Genomic DNA, 24,089 nt, shown 5'->3' with positions numbered 1-24,089 from the left:
TTGAAATGATCATTTTAAACCCTATAAAGGACATATATTCTTGATCACGGTAAAATTCTGAGTCGATCTATGGGTGTGGTAAATAAAACATCATAAATCTCATTTAAACTCAGCTCCCATATGCTGGGGGTTATGTGGCTATCACTACAGCTCAGACAGTCACCCCAATCAGTTACAAACTGTATCAAACTGCAAAGACATTTAAACAGTATTTATTATAGACCTAATAAACCTATTCAAATTAAAATAAACATTTATCAAGAAATTTGAATTTATTTACACATCTTTGAATACAAATTCCTGGAAGTAACAGCACTTGCCGATTATAGCTTCTTACTTTGAAGTATAAATATTTATATTGCCGCGTAACTACCTTTTAGTGGGCGATTTCATGCCACTAATCTCCATTGATTTTAAGAAAATTAACTTGGCAACAGTAACAACAACAATATCTCATGCGGTTTGTAACGAAGAAAATGTAAGAGTGTATGTGGATTATGTACATACACTTGATGCGGGCAACAAGATAACAATTCTAGCAGCAAATGCTGGCCATTAACTACCAAATTATTTGCTTAACTAAGAAGCAATCAATAGTCCAAATGAGTGAATGAATGTAGAATAGCCGTTGAGTTGGCTGGCTTCAATTATGGTTTTGATCAATGCCGCAGTACCAATCTAGGGCGAAGATAAAACGTTTGTAGGAGATAACATTTTAAATGAAATGGATTTGAAAGGTGTGTGTGTGTGTTGGGGGTGGTAATAAGGCTGCTGATGCTGAATAAGGATGAAATCTATGAATAAAGAAATCCCGTAACTATGGCAATTGTTGTTTATTTATGTTGTTATGTTGGTGTTGATCAAGATAACCTCATATCCGCCCACTAGTGGCAAACACCATAATAAGTAATACACCTCACTGCTTGCTAGCTGGGTGTTAAGGTGTAACAACTCCTCCACAAGATAATCATAAATATGTTCAATTTTGTGCGTATAAATTTAACGCGTATCTGACGCCATTAATTTAACATTTATTGAGTTAATTAAGAAAACGTTCAATGCACGTAGCTCGCTACCTACTGCTAATAAGAGAAGAAAAATGCTATAATAATTTGTTTTTATCGCTCGAATGCGTAAACGTTCGTTCGTTGGAAGTAACGGTAAAGTTATTGTGTAAATTTATCGATAAACAATCTTTAATTGGTAAAATTTAAAGGAGAGTAAGGGATTTGGTTTTAATGCGGCTGGTAGGAATGATGTGAAGGAATTTATGCGAATATATTTAGGATCTAAAGAATATATGAGTTTTTTGTGAAAGTATGTGACACAGAACTAAGTAGGAAGTGCCTTGCAGTCATTTTATTATACATTTACTATCATTGAGAATTTAATTTTTTAAATTGTATTATTTAGAGAATAGGTGATAATTCAGGTGCACCCAAAAGACAATAGGTGTGCATTTTTTAAATACCAAAATAAGCATGGATTTTTAAACAATTTTACCACTACTCAATGACCACAATAAGCGTGAATTTTAAAAAATTTTACCACCACCCAATGACCACAATAAGCCTGGAGTTTTAAACAATTCTACCACCATTCAATGACCGCAATAAGAGTGGATTTTTAGACAATTTTAACACCACTCAATGACCACAATAAGCGTGGATTTGTAAACAATTTTACCACCACTCAATGACCACAATAAGCGTGGATTTTTAAACAATTTTACCACTACTCAATAACCACAATAAGCGTGGATTTTTAAACGATTTTAACACCACTCAATGACCACAATAAGAGTGGATTTTTAAACAATTTTACCACCACTCAATGATCACAATAAGCGTGGATTTTTAAACAATTTTACCACTACTCAATAACCACAATAAGCGTGGATTTTTAAACGATTTTAACACCACTCAATGACCACAATAAGAGTGGATTTTTAAACAATTTTACCACCACTCAATGACCACAATAAGCGTGGATTTTTAAACAATTTTAACACCACTCAATGACCACAATAAGCGTGGATTTTTAAACAATTTTAACACCACTCAATGACCACAATAAGCGTGGATTTTTAAACAATTTTACCACCACTCAATGACCACAATAAGCGTGGATTTTTAAGCAATTTTACCATCATTCAATGACCACAATAAGCATGGATTTTTAAACAATCTTACCGCCACTCAGTGACGTCTGCAAAAGTAGATTTTTAAGCAATTTTTCCACTACTCAATGCCCTCTGCAAGCGTGGATTTTTAAACAAACTTACCACCACTCAGTGACCTCTGCAAGAGTGGATTTTTAAGCAACTTTACCACTACTCAATGTCCTCTGCAAGCGTGGATTTTTAAACAATTTTACCACCACTCAATGACCACAATAAGCGTGGATTTTTAAACAATTTTACCACCACTCAATGACCACAATAAGCGTGGATTTTTAAACAATTTTACCACCACTCAATGACCACAATAAGCGTGGATTTTTAAACAATTTTACCCCCACTCAATGACCACAATAAGCGTGGATTTTTAAACAATTTTACCCCCACTCAATGACCACAATAAGCGTGGATTTTTAAACAATTTTAACACCACTCAATGACCACAATAAGCGTGGATTTTTAAGCAATTTTACCATCATTCAATGACCACAATAAGCATGGATTTTTAAACAATCTTACCGCCACTCAGTGACGTCTGCAAAAGTAGATTTTTAAGCAATTTTTCCACTACTCAATGCCCTCTGCAAGCGTGGATTTTTAAACAAACTTACCACCACTCAGTGACCTCTGCAAGAGTGGATTTTTAAGCAATTTTACCACTACTCAATGTCCTCTGCAAGCGTGGATTTTTAAACAATTTTACCACCACTCAATGACCACAATAAGCGTGGATTTTTAAACAATTTTACCACCACTCAATGACCACAATAAGCGTGGATTTTTAAACAATTTTACCACCACTCAATGACCACAATAAGCGTGGATTTTTAAACAATTTTACCCCCACTCAATGACCACAATAAGCGTGGATTTTTAAACAATTTTACCCCCACTCAATGACCACAATAAGCGTGGATTTTTAAACAATTTTAACACCACTCATGTTTTTCAAGAATTCCTAAAATCTGTTAATATGGAAGGTACCGCGTAGGTTAACCCAACCGTGGATCCACATTTCAAATATTCTAGAAGAATTTTTCTCTGCGTGTATTTTTTTGACTTTAAGGGGGTGTATATTGCCAGCTTCTATATCAAACTATTTAAAATGTCTTCCTTTTATGTGTGAAGCTTGCCTTTAAACCTCTCATAGTAATTTTCCAGGAAAACAATAAATTTTTGTATTCATTTGTAATTCACAATTAACTTTTATTTAAATAAATAATTCCTCAAAAATTTCCCGTTATTTTATTTTTCAGTATAACATCAAGAAGAAAGAAGAGGTAGTAGAACAAATGATGCCACAAGAGGAGCCAAATCCACTGATGCGGAAAAAGAAAACGCCAGAAGAATTGGCTGCCGAGGCAGAGCAAGAAGAACTTGATGATTTCACGAGTAAGTTCAGTTTTCATTTTTCTATTTCTCTTGGCTATTCTATCTTTTCAGAACACCACAGATGTATTTATTTTTGTTTTTTTTCAACGAGTTTATTTTTGAACAAATCTAACAACACATATCTATCTCACCCGACTTACTACTATCTACTAATATTAACAAAATAACAAAAAGAAAAAACAAACGAAAGAAATAAAGAAAACAAACGTTAACAACGTATATAACAACAACAAAATTTAATCACCAATTAACAGAATTTTTTCTACGTTATTTTTATAATTAATTCCAATGAAATGCATTCTACTTCCCAACTTCCTAAAATACAAAAAACTACCTACGCCTATTTATCTTTCTATTTCTATCTCACGACAACAGTTCTTCTTTTTGTAAAGAAAAATAATAACTTCTTTGTAATCACATACTAAAACAACAACAAGAAATTTATTGATAACTACAACAACAACTATTACAGCAACAACTGAGAATGTTTTGAGAGTACAAAATGTTGTTTTATTTTATTCTTCTTTTCCAATAGTAGAAATCGTTTTTTTAGAGTAACTTATAAATGTGTGTGTGTATGTGTTACAAACTTAAAATAACAAACAATAACAAAAACACAATAAGAAGGAGTTTTTTGTTATCACCAACAAAAATTGATCTGTACTTTTATAATACACACATACACCAATAAAGCTTTATCCTCGCCACACCAACAACTATAACTTCTCAATATATATGTATGTAAAAGTTGTACTTGTACTCTTCTTCAAACTTTCTTCTTTCTTCAAATCTTTATTCTTCAACTACTACTTACCACTTCTACTTTGCAACTTTATCTTTGTCTATCAAATGAGCTGCGACAACAAATACAAAAAAGAAATAGAGATAATTTAAAAATGATAATGTAAACGATATAATGCAACAAACTTGGTTATAATTTAAGAAGTTTAAAATATTTTTATAATACTATTATTTTTACTTGTTATACATCCTGCACACATTACAAAAATTAGTAACTCTTTGCCATTACCGAACCATTAAAAAACAAGGAGAAGAATTGTGTAGAAGTCTGTCATATGAAAGAAGTACATATGTATATCTAGGGTGTAGCTTCAGAAATCCAATTAAAAATCAAAATGCAAAGTCATTAAAACAGCATTTATTTCACGACTTAACAAAAAAAATTAAATATAAATCAATACATTTTAATTCATTTACATTTCTTTGAATATAAATCTGGAAGTAACAGCACTTACCTGTTATAGCTTCTTACTTTGAAGCATAAATATTATATTGCTCCATATCTTCCTTTAAGTGGGTAATTTCATGCCACTAATCTCCATTGATTTTAGGAAAATTAACTGGCAGCAACAACAACAATATCTCATGTAAATTGTAACGAAGAAAATGTAAGAGTGTGTGGCTTTATACACGTCAATTTGCTTCGGGCAACACGATAACAATTCTACGGGCAAATGATGTCCATTAACTACCAAATTATTTACTTAACTAAGAAGCAATCAATAGTCCAAATGAATGAATGTATAGCTGTTGTTGGCTGACTTCCGTAATAAGAAATAATTATATTTTCTCCCTTCAGAGATAAATTGTTCGGAGCTGTTCCTTCCTAGTTTATAGGAGTGGTTCTTTCATTTCATTTGTAAAGATGTCAAATTTATACATGGCTTAAAACATCTTAGAACTATAGGCCTAACGACATCTGCCTTAGGGTCGACAATGGCACTGTAAGTGTCAAACTGCTTGGTGAATTTGTCAGTCCCATTTACATATATGACCCAATTATTTCGTACGATGACTTATTTGACTATAGCCTCTGGTTGTTCATCCCGAATTCTATATAACTTTTTTATTCGATACTGGGGACAATTATGTCTTCGTAATCGGAGCATACTGTGTGCCACCGGGGTGCAATGGCCAGGCAACATCGATTATTTTAGCCATGGAACAGTTATAATATATAAAATATAATCGGAACATACTACCTAATCTCCTCTTTTGTGGAGCTGAACCAGAATACATATGTTCAATTCATCCTTTCCCCAAACGAAGCTAACTAGCTGATGCATAAGAGTACATCTAGTATGTGTGAACTCGAGACTTAATCAATTCAAATGTTTACTCATCGGCACCTGCTGCATTACTATTATCCAGTTGGGTTGTTTCTGTCTATACCTCGTTTGGGCTTGTCATTATACATAAGGAATTAAAGGTATTTCGCCAACCTGATAACCTTGCCTGAAGGGTGTGGTTACGCCAAACCCATCAGTTTGATGTTTGACTCTTTGTCAGAATTTTCGAAATCTGTCTGCCTTACATATCGATTTTTTCACAACCGTCCCGACGCCCTTCTCATAACATTCTTGTGTGAGTTTCTTTTGGCATAATGATAGCGCAGTACCAATAGCGGTTCTACACAGAAACACCAACCTGGGAATTCCTTTGCATTACTTCGGGGTGACAATTATCAATTGGTCTAAAAATTTACTTTAGCCTTACTAATCCCCATCCACAACATATTCGTATTGCGAGTTGGGTTTCAATACTGTTCTGTGGTACAGACTCTTCTCTGCCATAACATTTCGAATAAATGCTGCGTATTAAATCCATTTCTCTTCAGAATTCAGGAACTGGATGGATGAGCATGAGCAGTATTAGTCTGGATGTCATATGGGCAAGATTTCGCTCCGTGTTCTCAGATTCCCAAATAACGCAACTGTCAGACCAGGGTCAATAAAATTAAGACAGTGGGTGATACCGTGGTGCAATTGTATGTACACCCGCTTCGGGTTTGGGTCACCCTGCCAGGCAACATCAAATTTTTAATGGTGGCAAACTACCCCTCCGTAATGTTGGCGACATTTCATGATTATTTCAGACGTGTAAACTTCTATACAAGTGGTGTCTTAAGACACGCCGCTCTGACTCGGCAATAAACAGTAGGTCCCATATCATTGAGCTTATATGAATCGGGGTGCACTCATTGATATGAGTGAAGTCTCCCTTCTCCCGTCTGACATGTTTGTGGAACAATTATTATTATATTTCCTGAAGGTCGTTATTAATGGTATCGATCTTATTGCCCATAAGGACGAAAAATGAGTTGCTGCTACTCTTTCTTGAGTCAGACGCAGACGAGCAAGCCGATTAATATGGGTAAGACGCTGTTGGCATTTGTGTAAGCAGAGAGGGAGGACATGATATCGAAGATGTGAAACACTGCACCAGAGAACAGCGATACCTACTGTCTTCTTAGATAATGGTTGCCCTTCATGTAGCCTTTCACAGAGTCAATTCTGAAAGCACCAATTCAACATCCCCTGCATTGGCTTCACTTTCCTTGTAAGGTGTTGAGTTTTAGCATTCACCCGATAAGAGTCTCTGGTCAGTCTTCGTAGTCGACACTATAACAGTTCTCATACACCGTGGCTTTCTCACTGTGAGGAGCGAGACCTTTCCGTGAAAAGTTGAGATTACCCAATTCCTTATATCCCCTGCTGTACAAGAAAAAGGACCTCTGAGTGCCACGCGACTGGTTACGCCTTATAGACCGGAATCCGAGGGGTTGCTAAACCCACGTTGCTTTATTTTGTGGAAGCAGCCAGAACGTGATGTCGCAGGTGGACACCATTGCAAGGTAGGAATGATAACATGTATCCGTGATCGTGCGTTTAGAATAAGCTGTAGAATTTTTAGAGAATGGTGGCCCTTTACAGAGCTCCAAACCAGAGCTGTGATTTGCTCGCGAGTGAAAATTTGGGGGAAGGCGGTAATTTTGTTGGGTGCAATTTTTTGGTGGGGTGAGGCAAGTCTATTTGGGGATGCGGTAACACCCGGAGTATTCAACCATGTCGTAAGAATTTTGGAAAAGTCTATTCCTAGACTCGATTCCAATCACCACGGCTACATGTGGCTTTCTTTCTTTGAGGAGCGAGTTATAGCGTCCAACGTTATGTGAGGAAGCATGAACATGCCCACGAAAAACATCATATCGCTGTAAAGTGGACCACAAGGATTGCCTTTGGTAAACATTTCCAAAGGGTCCTCGAACAGCCCTCAACCTGCATTTAAGCTTAAATGTTGAACTTTTTGTGAGAGGTACTCGAAGATGTTGTCCGACTTATCCCTCACTTCGTGGAAAATTTCGGCCAAATCGGATACTCGATACGGAACTTATCGTGTTCATCAGTAGTTTAGGTTGATGGCGCCTGGGTTATTAAGAGCTTTTGGGACATTATCCCAGGAAGTATGGACTTGCCCCGAAAAATTTGCACCGTCGTAAATGGGGCTGCGAGCACAATTGTAAACAATTGAATGTCGATTCGACAAGAATCCCAAAACTGCACATGTGCCAAAAATTTTGAAAACCTGTGTGGGAGGTACTCGAAGGAAGCCCATATTAAATGCTGATCATGTCTGGAAGAAATATTTCGACAAGTAAAATGTAGACCGAATCGGCTACTCCCTACTAAAATTCTGAACTTTTGTGGGGAAGGTATCCGAAGAAGTATGGACAAAATATTACAAGAACCATTTTTTTTACCAAATCGGTTGCATATATCGTGCACTCCAGCCAGACAGACGTACGGACATGGCTAAATTAACCCCCAGTTGTTTGAAACGAATTTCGTTCAAACATACTTTGGATCTAAAACCAGTATTTAGGGATATGTAAGTCGACTTTCGAAAAATCGACCTTCTGCGGCCAAAAGTCTAAAAGTCGATGTCGACTTTTGATTTATCAGATTGCACAGTCGATTATCTTGTGGTCGATTTTTGCCCATAGATTTTAGTTGACTTTGGTGGTTTTACAGTTTTATGATAGCTACAAAATCATCTGTGCAAAGATTCAAAAGAAAATTCGAAAATCACTAGTAGATTCGATTATAGCCAATTTTCTGCAGTTATCAAAAAGTCCAAAGTCGAGTTTTAGGACAATTTAAATAATTGCGAGACTGAATGTACGTTGAAAAGCATTTATTGATTTTCATTACCTATTGATAGGGAGGATATTAACCTCTTTGTCCTGAAGACTGAGGGTATAAAAATCCATAGCTCATGGACAGCATTTGAAATTTACAAATAAAATGTACAAAAAATCTCTAAAAAATTTTCTCCGAATACCTCGGTAATATACAAACGTACTGAAAATTATTTGAATTCAACAGATCTAGTCTTCCTAGAATCCATTTTGTTTGCAGGGTGTATAAAGAAGTAAAAATAATATGTTTATAATATATTCATATATTTTACTTAGAATAACCACACTTAAATTATAACCATGTTCAACGTTTTGTTATGCCAAAAAAATATTACTTAATGATATATCAACAGCCAAAACGCCGCATGACCAACAACGCAAGACTACGGATTACGTTTTCCAATAAAGGCATTAATGTTGAAACCTAAATATTGTAAGTTTTTATGGCGATATTTGTCACAAGACTTAGCTGCAGCATTTGGAGTCATGTATACCATTTTGAAGCACAAATATCCAAAAACCTACAATGTTTTAAAATCACATTAATGACTTTCTTTTTTTTTTGTAAAATAAACAACGAAATAAAATTAAATGTTCATAACATAACACCAACAATGACAACAATTCAAATCACAACACAATATAGATATTTATTTTACAACCAACTATTTGTGCTAGAGACAGATAATAAAATACAAATGCATATATTTATAAGCTAGCACAATAATAATTTGTTTGTATGTGTTGTAATAATAATTTATATTAGAATCATGACATTTTGTTGTGAACAAAGCTATAGAGTAATAAATAAAAGAATGCCAGTGTCATCGGCTATTATTTTTATAATCCTCTAATGAGAAATTTTCGATTCAAAGGACTTTTTCGGTTAACAAAGTGTTGTAAATATTTTGAGTTTTTTAAATTTAATTTTGTAATACAAAGAGAGCGTGTTGTTAGGAGTATGGGTAATTTAATGTGGAAAAATAATAATACGCTCCATTGTACTTTTTATAAGTACTACTTATACGCCACCTAATACCGATAACATTAAAAATCATATGAACCAGGGAATAGGAAATAATTACTATACATTTTTATATTTATTAAAACATATTTAAAATACATTTCTTTTCTACATTATATATTAAACTTATTTTTTGTTTTTTGTTTTTTTTTTTTTTTATAAATATTTGTTGGTAACCACTTTTATTATACCGAAAAAGTTCTTCGTTTCTTTAGTTCTGTACGTTAGAGGGTTAAGCACATTTTGTATTTGTAGTGATAAAAATCAATTAAAAAATGAAATCAACTCATATCTTAACTATTCTTTTCCAAATCTACTATCGCTACTATCCTTTCCTTTATTACTATGACGAAATTTCCAAAAACCAAAAATAACATAAAAACAACAAAAAGTAAAACTGTGTCTCTTCTCTATCTGTCTTCTATAATCTCAGCTCTATTTTAAAATTAAATAATTTCTTTTTTAATAGATTTTTAATTTTTTATAATTTATTTATTTTGCCTGAGTTCTGTGCACCTTCGCTTTTCATAATTGTAGCACGTTAGATTTTCCTTGATTGCATATTCTAAGTTTTAAATTATAGCATAATAACTAAACATTATGGAACATAAGGCAGAAAAATTCACATAAATCAGACAGTCAAATACATGCATATCCACTTTTATGTTATTCAAATTACCTCATTATATTCTATAAACATGTGTGGTTCAAAAAAATAATTAATTTACAATAGTTTGCAACTATAGAAAAATAATAGCTTTCCCTTGCAATTTAAGAAAATTCAATAGACCTGTCTTTTAAAACAGACATTACTGAAACGAAACACCCCCAACCTGTAAAGCCTTATCTACTATCTTTTAAAATGAAACAGAAAAAAAACAACAACGAAGTTAAAATGCAAATTTAATGAGTTTTAAGAGATTAAAATGACTGCAGTGAAAACACAAACAGACTACCAACGTATTACGACATATCAGCCAACAAACTTTTTCCCAACTTCAATTTTCATTCATTTACCGATTTCCACATTTCTCTCTCTGTCTAGAATCAAATTATTACCACTTAAGAGGTGTACATTTAATTCATATGATTAACATTCCGTTTGTATCTCTCGTGAACATGATTCCCAGCAACATTTTCCTACTGGACTGAATTGACGACGACACAGTCTTAACAGCAATTTATTTCCTACACGTTGGTGATATTCAGATTACACGCCCATACATCCAGGAATCGTAAAAGTTAAGTCCAGAGACATTTTCGTTTTTTTTTTCTCATGAATTTTAATTGAAAACTTTTTTATTGAGTTGGAGAGCAAAAACAAAACTCAGGAGAACACAAGGTATTACAACGTAAATCCCAATTAAAAATGGAATATTTAACAGAAATTTGAATAGCTTACAGTAAAGAAGAAGAAGTGGATGGATGGATGCTCTTAGGTTTATACATGAATGGGTTTTGTTTTCGCAGTAGAAAAAAAATTAACACAAGTGTCCTTAATGTAAAATCACTTATTAAAGTGCCTAAGGCAAAGAAAAAGGAAGAAATAAAACGGTAACTGAGGGTAAACAACTTGTCCATATTTCTCAGAAGAAATGAAAATATCAAACCAGAAAAGTGGATTTGGTTATGGCAAATATGTTTGCCTCCAATTGTTCCTAAGGACATTTACTTAGCTTTAAATCAACTAAAATAGTTTAGAAATTGAAAAATTTACTAAAAATCCTAAATAAATATGAATATGAAAGTAGCCTAAGAATGTCACTAATTTGTAAGCAGGGGGCAGTTAGAAAATTTATTAAATTTAATTCTTAATGGCCGGTTTCTCTATGACTCCTTTTTTGGAGAAAGTTTGACATATTTCGCCAAAGGGTCAGGCAGGGAAGACTAGTTTCGATCCTTGCCACAGGATCTCATCAGTTCCCTTGTTGTGGATATTCTCCACCGAAGTCATTTTTCAATAACTTCTTCCACAAAAAACTTTTTATACCCAAACATCAATCGTCAGCTCGAAGTATAAAGGTGAAAAAAGAAAAAACTTCAATGAGAAGTTTTTCTTTGGCAACCTCACACAGCCCCGACGAAAATGGAGAAGATTTGTCTTGTTTTCCCAAACACGTTCGTCGGGGTTGTGTGAGGTTGCCAAAGAAAAACTTCTCATTGAAGTTTTTTCTTAGTTCACCTTTTTACTTCGAGCTGACGATTGATGTTTGGGAATAAAACATATATTTTTCGGAAGACCTGCTACATACATACTACTACATACATGCGGAGACTGGACATTAGGGTTACGACTTTTTGACATTTTTTTCTTAGAAATGATTTCCTGTAGTGAGAATAAATGAACTTTTGGCTATTAATGACTCAAATAACATTCATTTCATTTTATTTTAAATAAAGGTTCCGCACAAACCGTGACTTAAAAAAATAGTCCAAAATTCTGAAAAATGAAAACTTTAAAAGCTTTATGTGCGGAAGCTTCTTTTATTGAATCACTTTTTAATTAAGATTTATCGTAATCTTGGGCAACAAGCCATCAAAAAATCATACAGGGATACGAGGTTGTAAAAAATGCATAAACCTACTGGATATACTTCCCATTGACGATCACTGAGTAATTTGAGTTTGAAAATGAAAATGGTCCCCAGGGACCTATTCACTAATCGAAGGGTTAAATCTACTTAGTAGGAAACCAAAAATTTTGTTTTAGGTGAAGATTTGTCATAATTAAAATGACTATTTTGTCATACTTCTCATTACACGAAATATACATATTTGACAGTAGTTACACAAACATACATTCCAGCATTAAAGCTTCTTGATGCACAAAGCTCTTTAGATAAATCCGCACAGCTTACATGCAAAAAAAACATTATTTTATTGCATTACTTTTAGTTTCAATTTTTAATTTAAATTAGTGTTTTTATTTTACTATAAAATAAGAATTGTTATAATAATAAGCCATATTCGTATATAAGAAACACAGTGTTGCTTTTGTTGCCAAATATGTGTAATTGTATATGTATGTATTAAATAAGCATACAAATAATGATTTAAAATATTTTAACAAATTCTTAAACACAACGTAACAGCACCACTACAGTTTTATATATTTTTCCCTTTATGTAATTAATCAAAATTGAAAATGTATTAAATATATAAAAAATTTATTTTTTATTTACTTAAACTCCTAAAACTTGCAACTGGTGTGTAGTCAAATAAACCCATAGTTAATTTTTTACAAGGGAATTGATAAAAACGGAGTGTCGAAGTCAAAATTTTGATTTTACCGAAGGATTGGCCCGTTGTAGGTAAGAAATCGGACAACCAAATATTCGAAAATGTCCCTCCTTCGACGATTCTCATTCGAGGCTATAACAAAACACTCACCAATTTCCACAAATTTTTGTGGAGAATTTTTATAACTGCTGATATCTCAGAAAATGCAATTAAATCCTTTAAAATACCTCAAATCGGGAGATAAGGTGGCTATACTACAACGTCGTCCAAAATTCTTGATATGTGGTCATCACTAAGAACCTAAAGTGCCACATTCTAAAACAGTCGAGTGTTAAATTGCTGCTAATTGTGTAGACAAACGTAGCTAAAACCTCTAATCTGTTACAAATTGGGTAGGATAATGCAGCAAAATCTTTCTAAATACCACAAATCGGCCGATACCGCTTTATACCAAAACATGGGCCCATATCCAGATGTGGCGGTATGGAGGTGGGAAAAATACATTACAATCACATGGCTGTCAGATCAAGTCAGTTACTACTTTGTAGTAGTAAAATTTCACACAAGACTGAATGTAGCGAATAAAGCTGGCACCGCTTGCACCATGGTACAAAAGTAAGAACTACCGTCCTGCATACTGAATACTCCATTTCGATTCCTAGGCCAGACAACATCGGATTTTCAACGACAGCCAAATTCCCCCACAACGTTGGGCATTTCAGCCATCTAAAATGTCTCTACAAGTGGTGTCTTCAGAACAGTCTCGTTCGGACTTGGTTAGAAAAAGTAGGCTCAATTTAATTGAGGAAGTGTACCTTGTCCCTTCGCGGATGTTTTCGAGATAATATGTAAGTAACACAAAGGAAAAGTGAATATTAGAAATCTGCGAATACAATATATGAATTCCTCTCCCTACCGCGGCATTGGCAACATATTTTCAACTCCAAACAAAATAGCCGAAAACCCGAATTTGATGCTTTTAACAGGAATGTCGAGCTGCTTTCGAACATGCGGCATTTGGGGTTTTTGCAATGTTTGATTTAGCTTTCTCATCTCATTTCCACACAGTTGACCAATCGACCTAAAACTTAGCACAATTTTCAGATTTGGATGACAATTTGGGGTATCCAATTGTATAGAAACTTCCCCAGTTGGTAGTTAGAAACTTCCACCCCCACCGAGGTTCCGAAAAACCTCCTTGAACTTCCAAATAAGCTCCTCCGAACTTCCGAACAACCTCCTCCGTACTTCTCCATCAACCAGTTTGCTACTACACACGCCCAAACAGGAACACACAAACGACCAAAAATGAATACATTTCTCACCCGATTTTACTCTTATGGCCTGTTTCTCTAAGACGATTCGAATAGAAATTCGTTCGAATTACCATCGATACTACCTGTGATTTTATATGTATTTTTATAACCTCCACCATAGTATGGAGGGTATATTAAGTTTGTTTTTCCGTTTGTAACGCATGGAAAAAGTCATTTGCGACCTTATAAAATATATATATTCTAGATCAGGTTAAAATTCTGAGTCCATCTATGCATGTCCGTCCGTCCACCCGACTGTGATAATCACTCTAGCATCCACAAAAATGGAGATAGGACACTGAAATTTTGTGTAGATTCGTCTTTTGTTTGAAGGCAGGTTAAGTTCGTTGATGGACTATATCGGTACACGTTTTGGTGTAGCCCCCATTTAACGGGACCTCCCGATTTCCGGTATTTTTACGTTTTTAGCAACATTTTCAGACCGAATTAGCTATAATTTGACATTTAGGGTTCCTAAGTGTCATGAACTTATATAAAAACATGTGGACATAAGTCCGTGTTTGGGAATAGTCCCCATATAACGGCACCGCCCGATTTGTGGTATTTTGACGTTTTTAGTCACATTTTTTGACCGAATTGGCAATAAATTAACATTTAGGGTTCATAGTGACCACAAAAATTATGGACATTGCTCCATGTTTTGTTATAGCCTCCATATAACGGCACCTCCCGATTTTCGGTATTTTGAGGATTTTAGCTTAAATTTTTAACCGAAATAACTGTAATTTGACATTTGAAGTTCTCAGTGGTCAAAAAACTTCTTCACTGCAAATCGTCAATATAGGTCCATGTTTTGATATAGCTCCCAGTAGTGGAATTATGTAACTTATTTTTGAGTTACCGACAAAAATCGGTAAAATTAAAACGCAAAATTATTAATGAAAAGCATCAATAAAAGGTGGCAACACTGTTGCTATAGGTAGGACTTAGCTTATAACCATTTTAATTTTACCGATTTTTATCGGTAACTCAAAAAATGAGTTACCGATTTTCGATATTTTGAGGGTTTTAGCTACACTGTTTGACGTAACTACCCGGTTTCCTGCAGTTACAGAACTGTTCCATCAAAAATTTGTCAAGTGTGGACCTATATATAGCTCCATAGGTTGTATCTTTCACCTGGTTGAACATATTTCTTAGGTTAGATTGGGGACATCCGTGGTCGAAAAATTGTTGCACCTAAAATTGCGGACAGGAAAGGAAACTAATTATTCCATTTTAATTAAGTAAATTGTATGATGGGAGTATGAAAAGTTCGGTCCGGAAGAACTTTAGGACTTTTTACTTGTTTGCGTTTTAATTTTGCCTATTTTTCTCACTATTGGTCTGGAGAATACCCAAGCAGATGCAAAAGTGCCACATTTTTGTGGACCCCATACTGCAAGACATTAACTGACACGTGGTATGGAGTTAAAATAGGAAAGAACCTCTCGCAACTGTCTAGTATGCATGTTACTCGCCGAAAAAAGTATATTCTTGCTCCCACAGTTTACGTTCACCCTTAATCTTAAATATTTCAAAAGTTTATCTTTAATATTCCAAACTTAGGGGGAAATGTTAAATTTAGTTATAATTTTATGCTGCGCAATATCATTAGACGAACATTCCGACCTTTTGGAAAACAAATGCAAAAATTATTAACGTCGATCGAAACTACCTTAAATTGGACATCTCTCACGATAATATTTTTCCATACTATTATACAGTCAATTAAAACGAAGAACCGTCATTTATTAATGTTTATAGGAATACTGAAAGTGGTGTGGGGGTAACATACAGACGGACATGTCTAACTTGGAAATTAAAATCAGAACACATTTCCAAGTTTTTTTTTCCATCCTGTAAATAAATGTTTATCATACAGGCGAACCTACATGTCTACCTTTGAGGCATATTTTCTCGGAATTAAAATCAGGAGATATTTTTAACTAAATAAATGAATAGTACTCTTGATGAGAGAATTGCTTCTTCTTGCGATGTTATGCTAGCGGAAAATTTATATTTAAACTTAATTTATGCAAATATCATAAGTCGGCAGGTCATAAAAATAGGTTTTTTGATTTTTACTTCATTTCATTACTACCCAACGTTTTTTGTTTGTTTTTAACACTTTTTAAACTGTTATATTTTATTGCGGAAAGTTTTTTTATACCATCCACCATAAGTTTGTCATTCCGTTTGTAACTACTCGAAATAATCATTGTAGACCCCACAAACTATATATTCTTGATCAGCGTGCAATTCTACATCGATATAGCCATGTCGTCCGTCCATGGAAATCAATCTAGCGTCCGAACGGATTGACGTAGGTGGATGAAATTTTGGGAAAATCTATTATATGTAAAATGAAAATGTATTATATAGGTCCACGCTTTCGTATAGCCCCCATACAAAAAGACGCGTGACGCGTCGTCGTTTTAAAGAATTTTTAAGATATTTGTCCCATTTTACCACCGAATTGGGTGTAATTTGGTATTTTGTGTTTCCAGAGGCCAAAAAATATTCCTACCAAAGTTGGTTTATATAGGTCCACGTTTTGTTATAGCCCCCATATAACGCCCCATATAAAGTACGCGTCAGTTTTAAATATTTTGAATGTATTAGGCCCATTTGAAAACAGAATCCGTATTTTGTGTTTCCAGAGGCTAAGAAACATTTCTACCATAATATGTTTATATCGGTCCACGTTTTGATATAGCCCCCATAGGACGATATCTCCCGATTTTCGGTATTTTGAAGGTTTTGGCCTCATTATCACACCGAGATGGCTGAAATTTGGTATTTAGTCGTCGTTGGGGGTATACAACTTTCCCCCAGAAAATTGTAGGTATAGGTCCACGTCATGATATAGGCCCCATAGAACGGTACCTTCCGATTTTCGGTATTTTGAAGGTTGTGGCCACATTAATCCATCGAAATGGCTGAAATTTGTGGTGGAGGATATAAAAGGTTCGGCCCGAACGAACTTAACGCCTTTCCTACTTATTTTAATTTTAAATACAGGGAAGTCTTAGCACTTCGTTTTATAAGGAAATATCAAAAGAAAAATATTGAAAAAAATATATAACATAGTGGTGCAAAAGCTGTAAATTTAAGAAAAATATCTGCAAAACATTTCATAAGGAAACATACATATACAAAAATCGATATTAATATTATGATCAAGAAAGGATATAAATAATAAGGTTTTTAAATTATTATTAACACCAAGCACTACTCACTAACATTATTATATTCATATACGTTACTTTTTTCACCAATATCACCACCGCCACAACTACCAACATTCAAACCTAACATCCCAAAAAAACATTTGTTTTACAAATTATTCTACTACCACTACTCTTCAATTTACTATTATTACTACTAATTTACATTTACTTCACCCAATAATCACACCAAGAAAAATTTACTACCACTACAACTACAATAACTCGTATCATGAAATGCTTATTTATTGCTGTTTCCATTACTCAATTTCTTCTTACAGAACTGAAAAATCAAATAGAAACGCAAGTAAATGAGCTAAAAACCCAAATAGAGGGAAAATGCGTCATGCAGTGATATGTCAACATAATTCTATATAAATTATATGAATAATATAATAATAATGAAATATATATACATAAATAAATAATAAATTTACTAAAAATAAATAACCAAGCAACCAACAAACAAGAACAACAACAACATGCATAAACAACAGCTACAAGAAAAACCAACAACTACAGCAACCATAAAATAATATACTTCAATAATATACATATTACAACAACAACAATACATTATAATAATACAACAAATAAATAATACTAAACCAATAAATTCATATTAAACCAAAAATAAATAAATAAAAGAAGAGAGGCAAAAGAAATAATAGAAAACCACATTCATATAATATTGGCGGAATATACAAATTATATATACATACAACTTATATATAATACAACCAAACAAAACAAAAACTAAATTTGAAATCGTATAACCGAAATGGAAGTATAACTGCTGAATTGCATGAAAACAAAATAAGGCTATATATATTTAAAATAACAACAACAAATAAATAAATAAAAGAAAATAAAACACATTTACATAAACAACAAGAACAACAACAACCATATAACAAAAACAAACAAACAAGTGGATATATATACATACTATATACATTTACAATAGTCTTTACAAAAATATATTAACAAAGAAGAAGAGAATAATTAAAGACAACAAAACAACAAATTTACATATATATACATATATATACAAAATTACATACATGTATAGACTATGTATATAAACCGTATATATATACATATATATAATTTATGCAAACCAAAAAAAAAAACAACAATACCAACAATCCACTAAACAAAAGAAGAAGCACTACTACAAATCAACAACAACAAATATATATTTCCAATTTCAACGTTTAAACTGAATACTCTCAATCTCAATGAATTACATCAATAACTGCATTATTATATTCTCTATTTAAAACCAAAAAATAACAAAAATAATATTTATAATAATAACAACAACAGCAACCATGCAACAAGCAAAAACAAAAACTATGCTACAAAAAACTTTAATGAATACCCCCAAATTAAATAATACCTAAAACCTAGCCATAACTAAAGAAGACACAATACGATAACAAACTCCCTTAAAAAGCTGGCAACCCTTGCATTAGTCGAACATCAATCACAACGAGAAGAACAAGAACATGTTGTGTTACTACATCTATTCTAAACTAGGGATATAACGACTTTTAACCACTTGGTTTAATATTCAATGATTGAGAAATCGATTTTGGAAAATTTTTTGAAAACCAAAATCGATTAATCAATCAATTTAATCAACTGTGGCAACCATGGCTATAATTTCTGGTAGAAGCCCGCGACTTTTCAGTTGCCGCCCAGTCGAAAAAGACATTAGCAACTGAAAGTCTTTGTTGCAGCTGATGACGAATAACAGACTCCTGCTCACATTCGACTGAGAAAAGTCGTATTGTATATTCCCCAAAACGTTTCAATCGACTCTTAATTAGTTTAATTGGCTTACTTAGATATCCCCACAATAGAAAGTCCTTCTCGTAGCAACTATTGCTGATTAGAGTGAAATATAATTTAAAAGCCGTAAACAACAGCTGCTGCTCTTAATAAAGTGCTCCTCTCACAAACAACAAGAAGAAGGTGACATTAGTAATCGATTATTGATTACTTTTGAGTACTGTTTAGAAAAGAGTAAACAAAAACCAAAGCCTTTGAACAAAACAAAAAAACTAAAAACAAAAAAATTTAGAAGAAATTTGTGAAAATCATTTAAAATAATAAACTATAGCCGACTAGTAAAAAATTAATAATTTTTGAAAATTGACAACATTTTAGTAAACAAAAACATAATAAGAAAAAAAAAACCAAACAAGAAATGGCGAAAATAACAACTAAAAACAAGCATTACTTAGGCTGTTAATGAATTTGATTAAATTGAAAAACAAAACAAAAAACTGGAATAAAATAAACAATTCGTAAACAATCTAGTTAAGCTTTAATTTCAAGGAAGCAACAACTTCGACGTTCCCTTATTTTATTTTTTATTCAATTGTTTACGCCTGAAAAAAGTATATATGGAAAAAGTAACTAAAAAAACAGCTGCTAATCTGTTAATTACCCTATCTATCTCTCGGAATCTAATCTCTATAACTCTCTCTCTTAAACCTTTTTTCAAACGTTAAGTCATCACTGTATCTCTCTCTTCTTAACACTCTATTCAATTTTATAATAACTCTATATGAAAAATTCACATAATTCTTATTTTATCTCTCCCTATTTCTTCGTCTCTCTTTTTCACTTGTTCTCTGAGATATGACTTTTAACAAACTTAATCTTTGGTATTGATGAGTTTGATACAAAATGTAAGTAGAACACTATTTGTTCTTTATTATTTATTATTATTTTTATATACTATAAATATTTTACATACGTACAATATTACTATTATTATTTGTATACTTTTATTTATTTTTGTACAAACAAAAAAACCCTGTCACTAATTTTATTTTATGCACCATTGATTGCAAATTGTTACTCACAAATACTCTCTGAATAATATTGATATAATTCTTATATTTTTTTAATGTTAACTTTTCTATGCTAAGTTTCTAAAGGGCAGGCTTTCCATCTATACATCATTAACGTTTTCAGAAATTCAGAAAGAAGAAAGCAAAAACAAGATTAATTCAATTCAATTTATTTTCCAAAATTCATTACAAAAATGCATTATATCTAGACTCTTATTCTAGAACACATATAGGTTGTTGTCACGACAGCATATTTTCCTTCTCATTTGTAAATAAAAAATGCTCAAAATGCTAGGGTTGATGAGATAAGTATTGTTTCTTTGCTAGACAATGTCAAGAATAAAGAACGAGGGAATAACGAACGAACTAGACATAAATGTTGGTTGAATAAAAATCAAATTATTTAGGAAATTATTGTCATTTATTTTTATTATGATAATATTGATATGGCCTAAAAATCGGCCAAATGGCCGACGCGACAACAACGGCACTCTCCGAGAACATCATATTATCCATTTCTGGCCACAAAAGGATGGTTATCATCTCACGATAGAGAACATAATTCACAGTAACTCCTTGACTCAACTCATTTTGGCAAAAATATGGCACCCTGATGCCGCAATGCCATAAACATTTATTTTTGACAGTCTTAGATTATCATTCGTCCAAAATGTGGTAAATCCACTGGGGAAATGTGCCTAATCAATTGGTATTCCACTGTTGCCATTTTTTGTCGTTGGCCATTCTGACCAAGAGGCCTTAGATCTTGAATCACTTGCACCCTATAGGTGTGTAAATAAATGCAAGTCATATTTATCTACGCTAAGCGTGAGAAGTGCATTGTTGTAATTAAAAAAAGTTCAAACACATTCTTCACTGACTTCATTGCAACTACGTGTCTACGAAGAATAAGGTTTCTATATCATCTAGAGGCTGAGCTATAGATGCCAAAATTATTACGAATACAGATGAACGGACAAAAATTAGTTACAAAAACAGGGTATTTTCTCAATCCAAAGCTGCCAACGAAACAAAAAAAAATACGTTGTAAATCACTGTCAGTCTATAATAATGTCAAAAAACCGTTTTCTACAACGAACATACAAATAGGAAAAAAATAAATGTATTTTTTCCACTCTATTTCGCTCTTACCCTGTCAGTATTTGGAAGTGAGTTTCTCACTCCCTCGCCTAAGACGTCACTCCGGAGACACGGAGATAAATAACGATCGATGGTGAATTACACAAATAATGCCAATAACATTATTATGATTATCTTTTATCGCTAGTGCAGACACTTCTAAGGGACGCCTGAGTCACTCTCTGATGATTATATGACTCGGTGCAGCATGCTCGCTTTGCACTCTGAAGTTCCGGGTTTGATTCCCTAACCAGGCCATAAAACAAAATCACATTTTTAGAATGAAAAAATTTATATATAGGCAGAAATTTCTAATTCTCTAAAAGCTTAATAAAAAAATAGGAAAAAATAAAAATAAATAGAAAAAGATAAAAAATATTTTTTTATTAGTTCCAAGAACTATCGCCTATCACTTCCAAGAAGTGACGCGGGTGTGGTTCTTTTCTTTACAACTGGGGTCACTTCAGGGTGACTTCCGCCACTGTTTTCATCGCCTAGACGGCACGCGGAAGTCACTTCTGCGATAGTGTTTGCTTGCAGAGTAGAGTACTCTATTGCATGCGGCAAAAAAGGAGCACACGTGCACTTGATGAGAGTAACAACAAAACAACCTCCATTTAGTCTTCACTCAGCAGTCAATGAAGAAGGTTGTGCCGTCGCTTTTTTCAATGATTTTTAGTTTTAGCAATACATTAACCCACACGATGTTTGTGGAGAGAGCGAAATTTACGCTCTTGATTTTGTATGCGTGTGACCGCACATATTTCATTTGTACTGGTGCCGATACCTGCATTACGGTATGTCATTTTGTGAGTGCATGCTTTTTCAATAGGTTGAACTGTGTGTGTGGAGAGCCAGCGATGCCCGTCATAGGTTTCTATGGCATACTTTACGGGGTGTCATTGTGTGAGTGCATGCTTTTTCAATGGGTTGAATTGTGTATGTGGAGAGCCAGCCATGCCCACCATAGATTTCTATTGCATACTTTACGGCAGCGTTAGGCAAAGGGTACACGCACGCTCTTTGGGAGCGTACATTTATTCACGTATACAACATGTGGAGAGAACAAAACAGTTTAGTCTCAGCTGAGCAGTCAATGGTGAAGGTTGTGTGTATGCTTAGCGAATGACTCTCGGCCTATTGAGCGTGTTATGTCTCCAATACAAACAACACAATGGTCGTTGGTATGGGTTGCCTGATGCTGCTTTACGGGGTGTCATTGTGTGAGTGCATGCTTTTTCAATGGGTTGAATTGTGTGCGTGGAGAGAGAAACGCTCACTGTGCGCTCTCTTGTGCGACCTCGATTTAGACCATGGCTGCTGAGAACTGTGTTTTTTCACATGAAAAAGAATAAAACACCATTTAAGAGAAATTAGGAAAGAACTATTTTTGGAAGTTTCCATTTTTGCCCTTCAGTACCCTCAAAACTATCCCCTGATTAAACAATTACAAATTTAAACAAAAAAATCTATAAATATATTCACTTATTTCTGTTTCAACAAAAACCGAAAGAGAATTGGTGGTGAGCAGGGCTGATTTAGATCAGCCAAGATCACCCATATACGTTAACGTGGCTACAACAACATATATTCTCTTTATTCTCATCTGTAGTGGTTTAACAAAGGAAAGACTCGCTCAGAGAGACTTATGCACAAAATATTTTGAGCATCACCGATTTAGATAGCGTTAACCAACCACTACGAATGAAACCGCTTTGTTTGTGTGTCCACAGACACGAGATTTTCTCTCCCTCTCTTGATAAACATCGTGTGCGTTAATTCATTGCTAAAATTGAAAATCGTGTAAACAAAGAATATGATCGGTGGTGAAATTAACGTTGAAACTCACCACAAGTGAGATTGTGTTTGTGAACTCACCAAGCACCCGAGGGCGCCGTGGTGGCTGAGGCAGATTTAGACTCTCCCTTTTATTTCTCAACAACGAGTACTCGCGAGCGCTGCCACTTACAACAGATTGGAGAGTAAACTTCTAGTAAAACTCGTACTCTGCGAGGGCTGCCACTCTCGGGAGTAAAATTGATCGATCGATCTGAACTCTCGTGACAACGAAACAAACATATTATTTTTGTGTGTATATCAACCGTTGGTCAACAAAATAACATTACTCTCCTATCAGTGCTCTCTCAAAAATGTTGGACAAAATTAATGAACATTTAGATTACCTATGATCATTAATATAAATTATTGGATCTACTCTGAAAGAAAAATGTTTCACTGATTTTGAACCAACGTAGAGTTTCATTGAATAAATGAAAAGTTTCATTAAGTAACAATAATGAGTTTTTCATTATTCCAATGAAATTTCCTCAAATATGCAATGATACTTCTTTATTAATTCAAGAAATTAGTTAGAAGTTACAATTAGTGCTATGAAACTTTCACATTAATACTATGAAACAATAATGCAAGTTATTTATGAAACTCAATGAAAATTCTTCATTAATACAACGCTGTCTTACATTGGTTCAAAATCAATGACAAATTTCATGGCAACGTTATTTTCTTTCAGCGTACAAAGAGAATACGAATACGTCTATGTTCATCTGTCATGGTTTGACAAAGAAAGATTCTCTCAGAGAGACTAACGAACAGAACATTTTGAGATATACCATTTTACTTTATTTTCGTCTTGACATTGATGTCTAACCCGCAGGCACCAATTGGAATATCCACTATATGGG

The 24,089-nt window shown here is 33.7% G+C and overlaps 1 protein-coding gene across 22 annotated transcripts in view; it reads left to right on the top strand.

Moving 5' to 3' along the window:
• Positions 1-24,089, top strand: part of cpx (synaptic transmission protein complexin) — a 1,026,747-nt gene that overhangs the window by 967,241 nt on the left and 35,417 nt on the right. For all 22 annotated transcript variants that reach the window (XM_073958834.1, XM_073958833.1, XM_073958837.1 and 19 more), the window contains 2 exons: positions 3,436-3,571; positions 17,662-20,082. In XM_073958834.1, the coding sequence (XP_073814935.1) occupies positions 3,436-3,571; positions 17,662-17,735 (210 nt within the window). In that variant the 3' untranslated portion in view covers positions 17,736-20,082. The remainder of the gene's footprint in view (positions 1-3,435; positions 3,572-17,661; positions 20,083-24,089) is intronic.

Source organism: Musca autumnalis, unplaced genomic scaffold (assembly GCF_047663935.1).
Source record: "Musca autumnalis isolate F117 unplaced genomic scaffold, ASM4766393v1 scaffold_1, whole genome shotgun sequence".
Classification (NCBI taxonomy): Eukaryota; Metazoa; Arthropoda; class Insecta; order Diptera; family Muscidae; genus Musca; species Musca autumnalis.
This window is presented reverse-complemented; position numbering and strand designations above follow the sequence as displayed.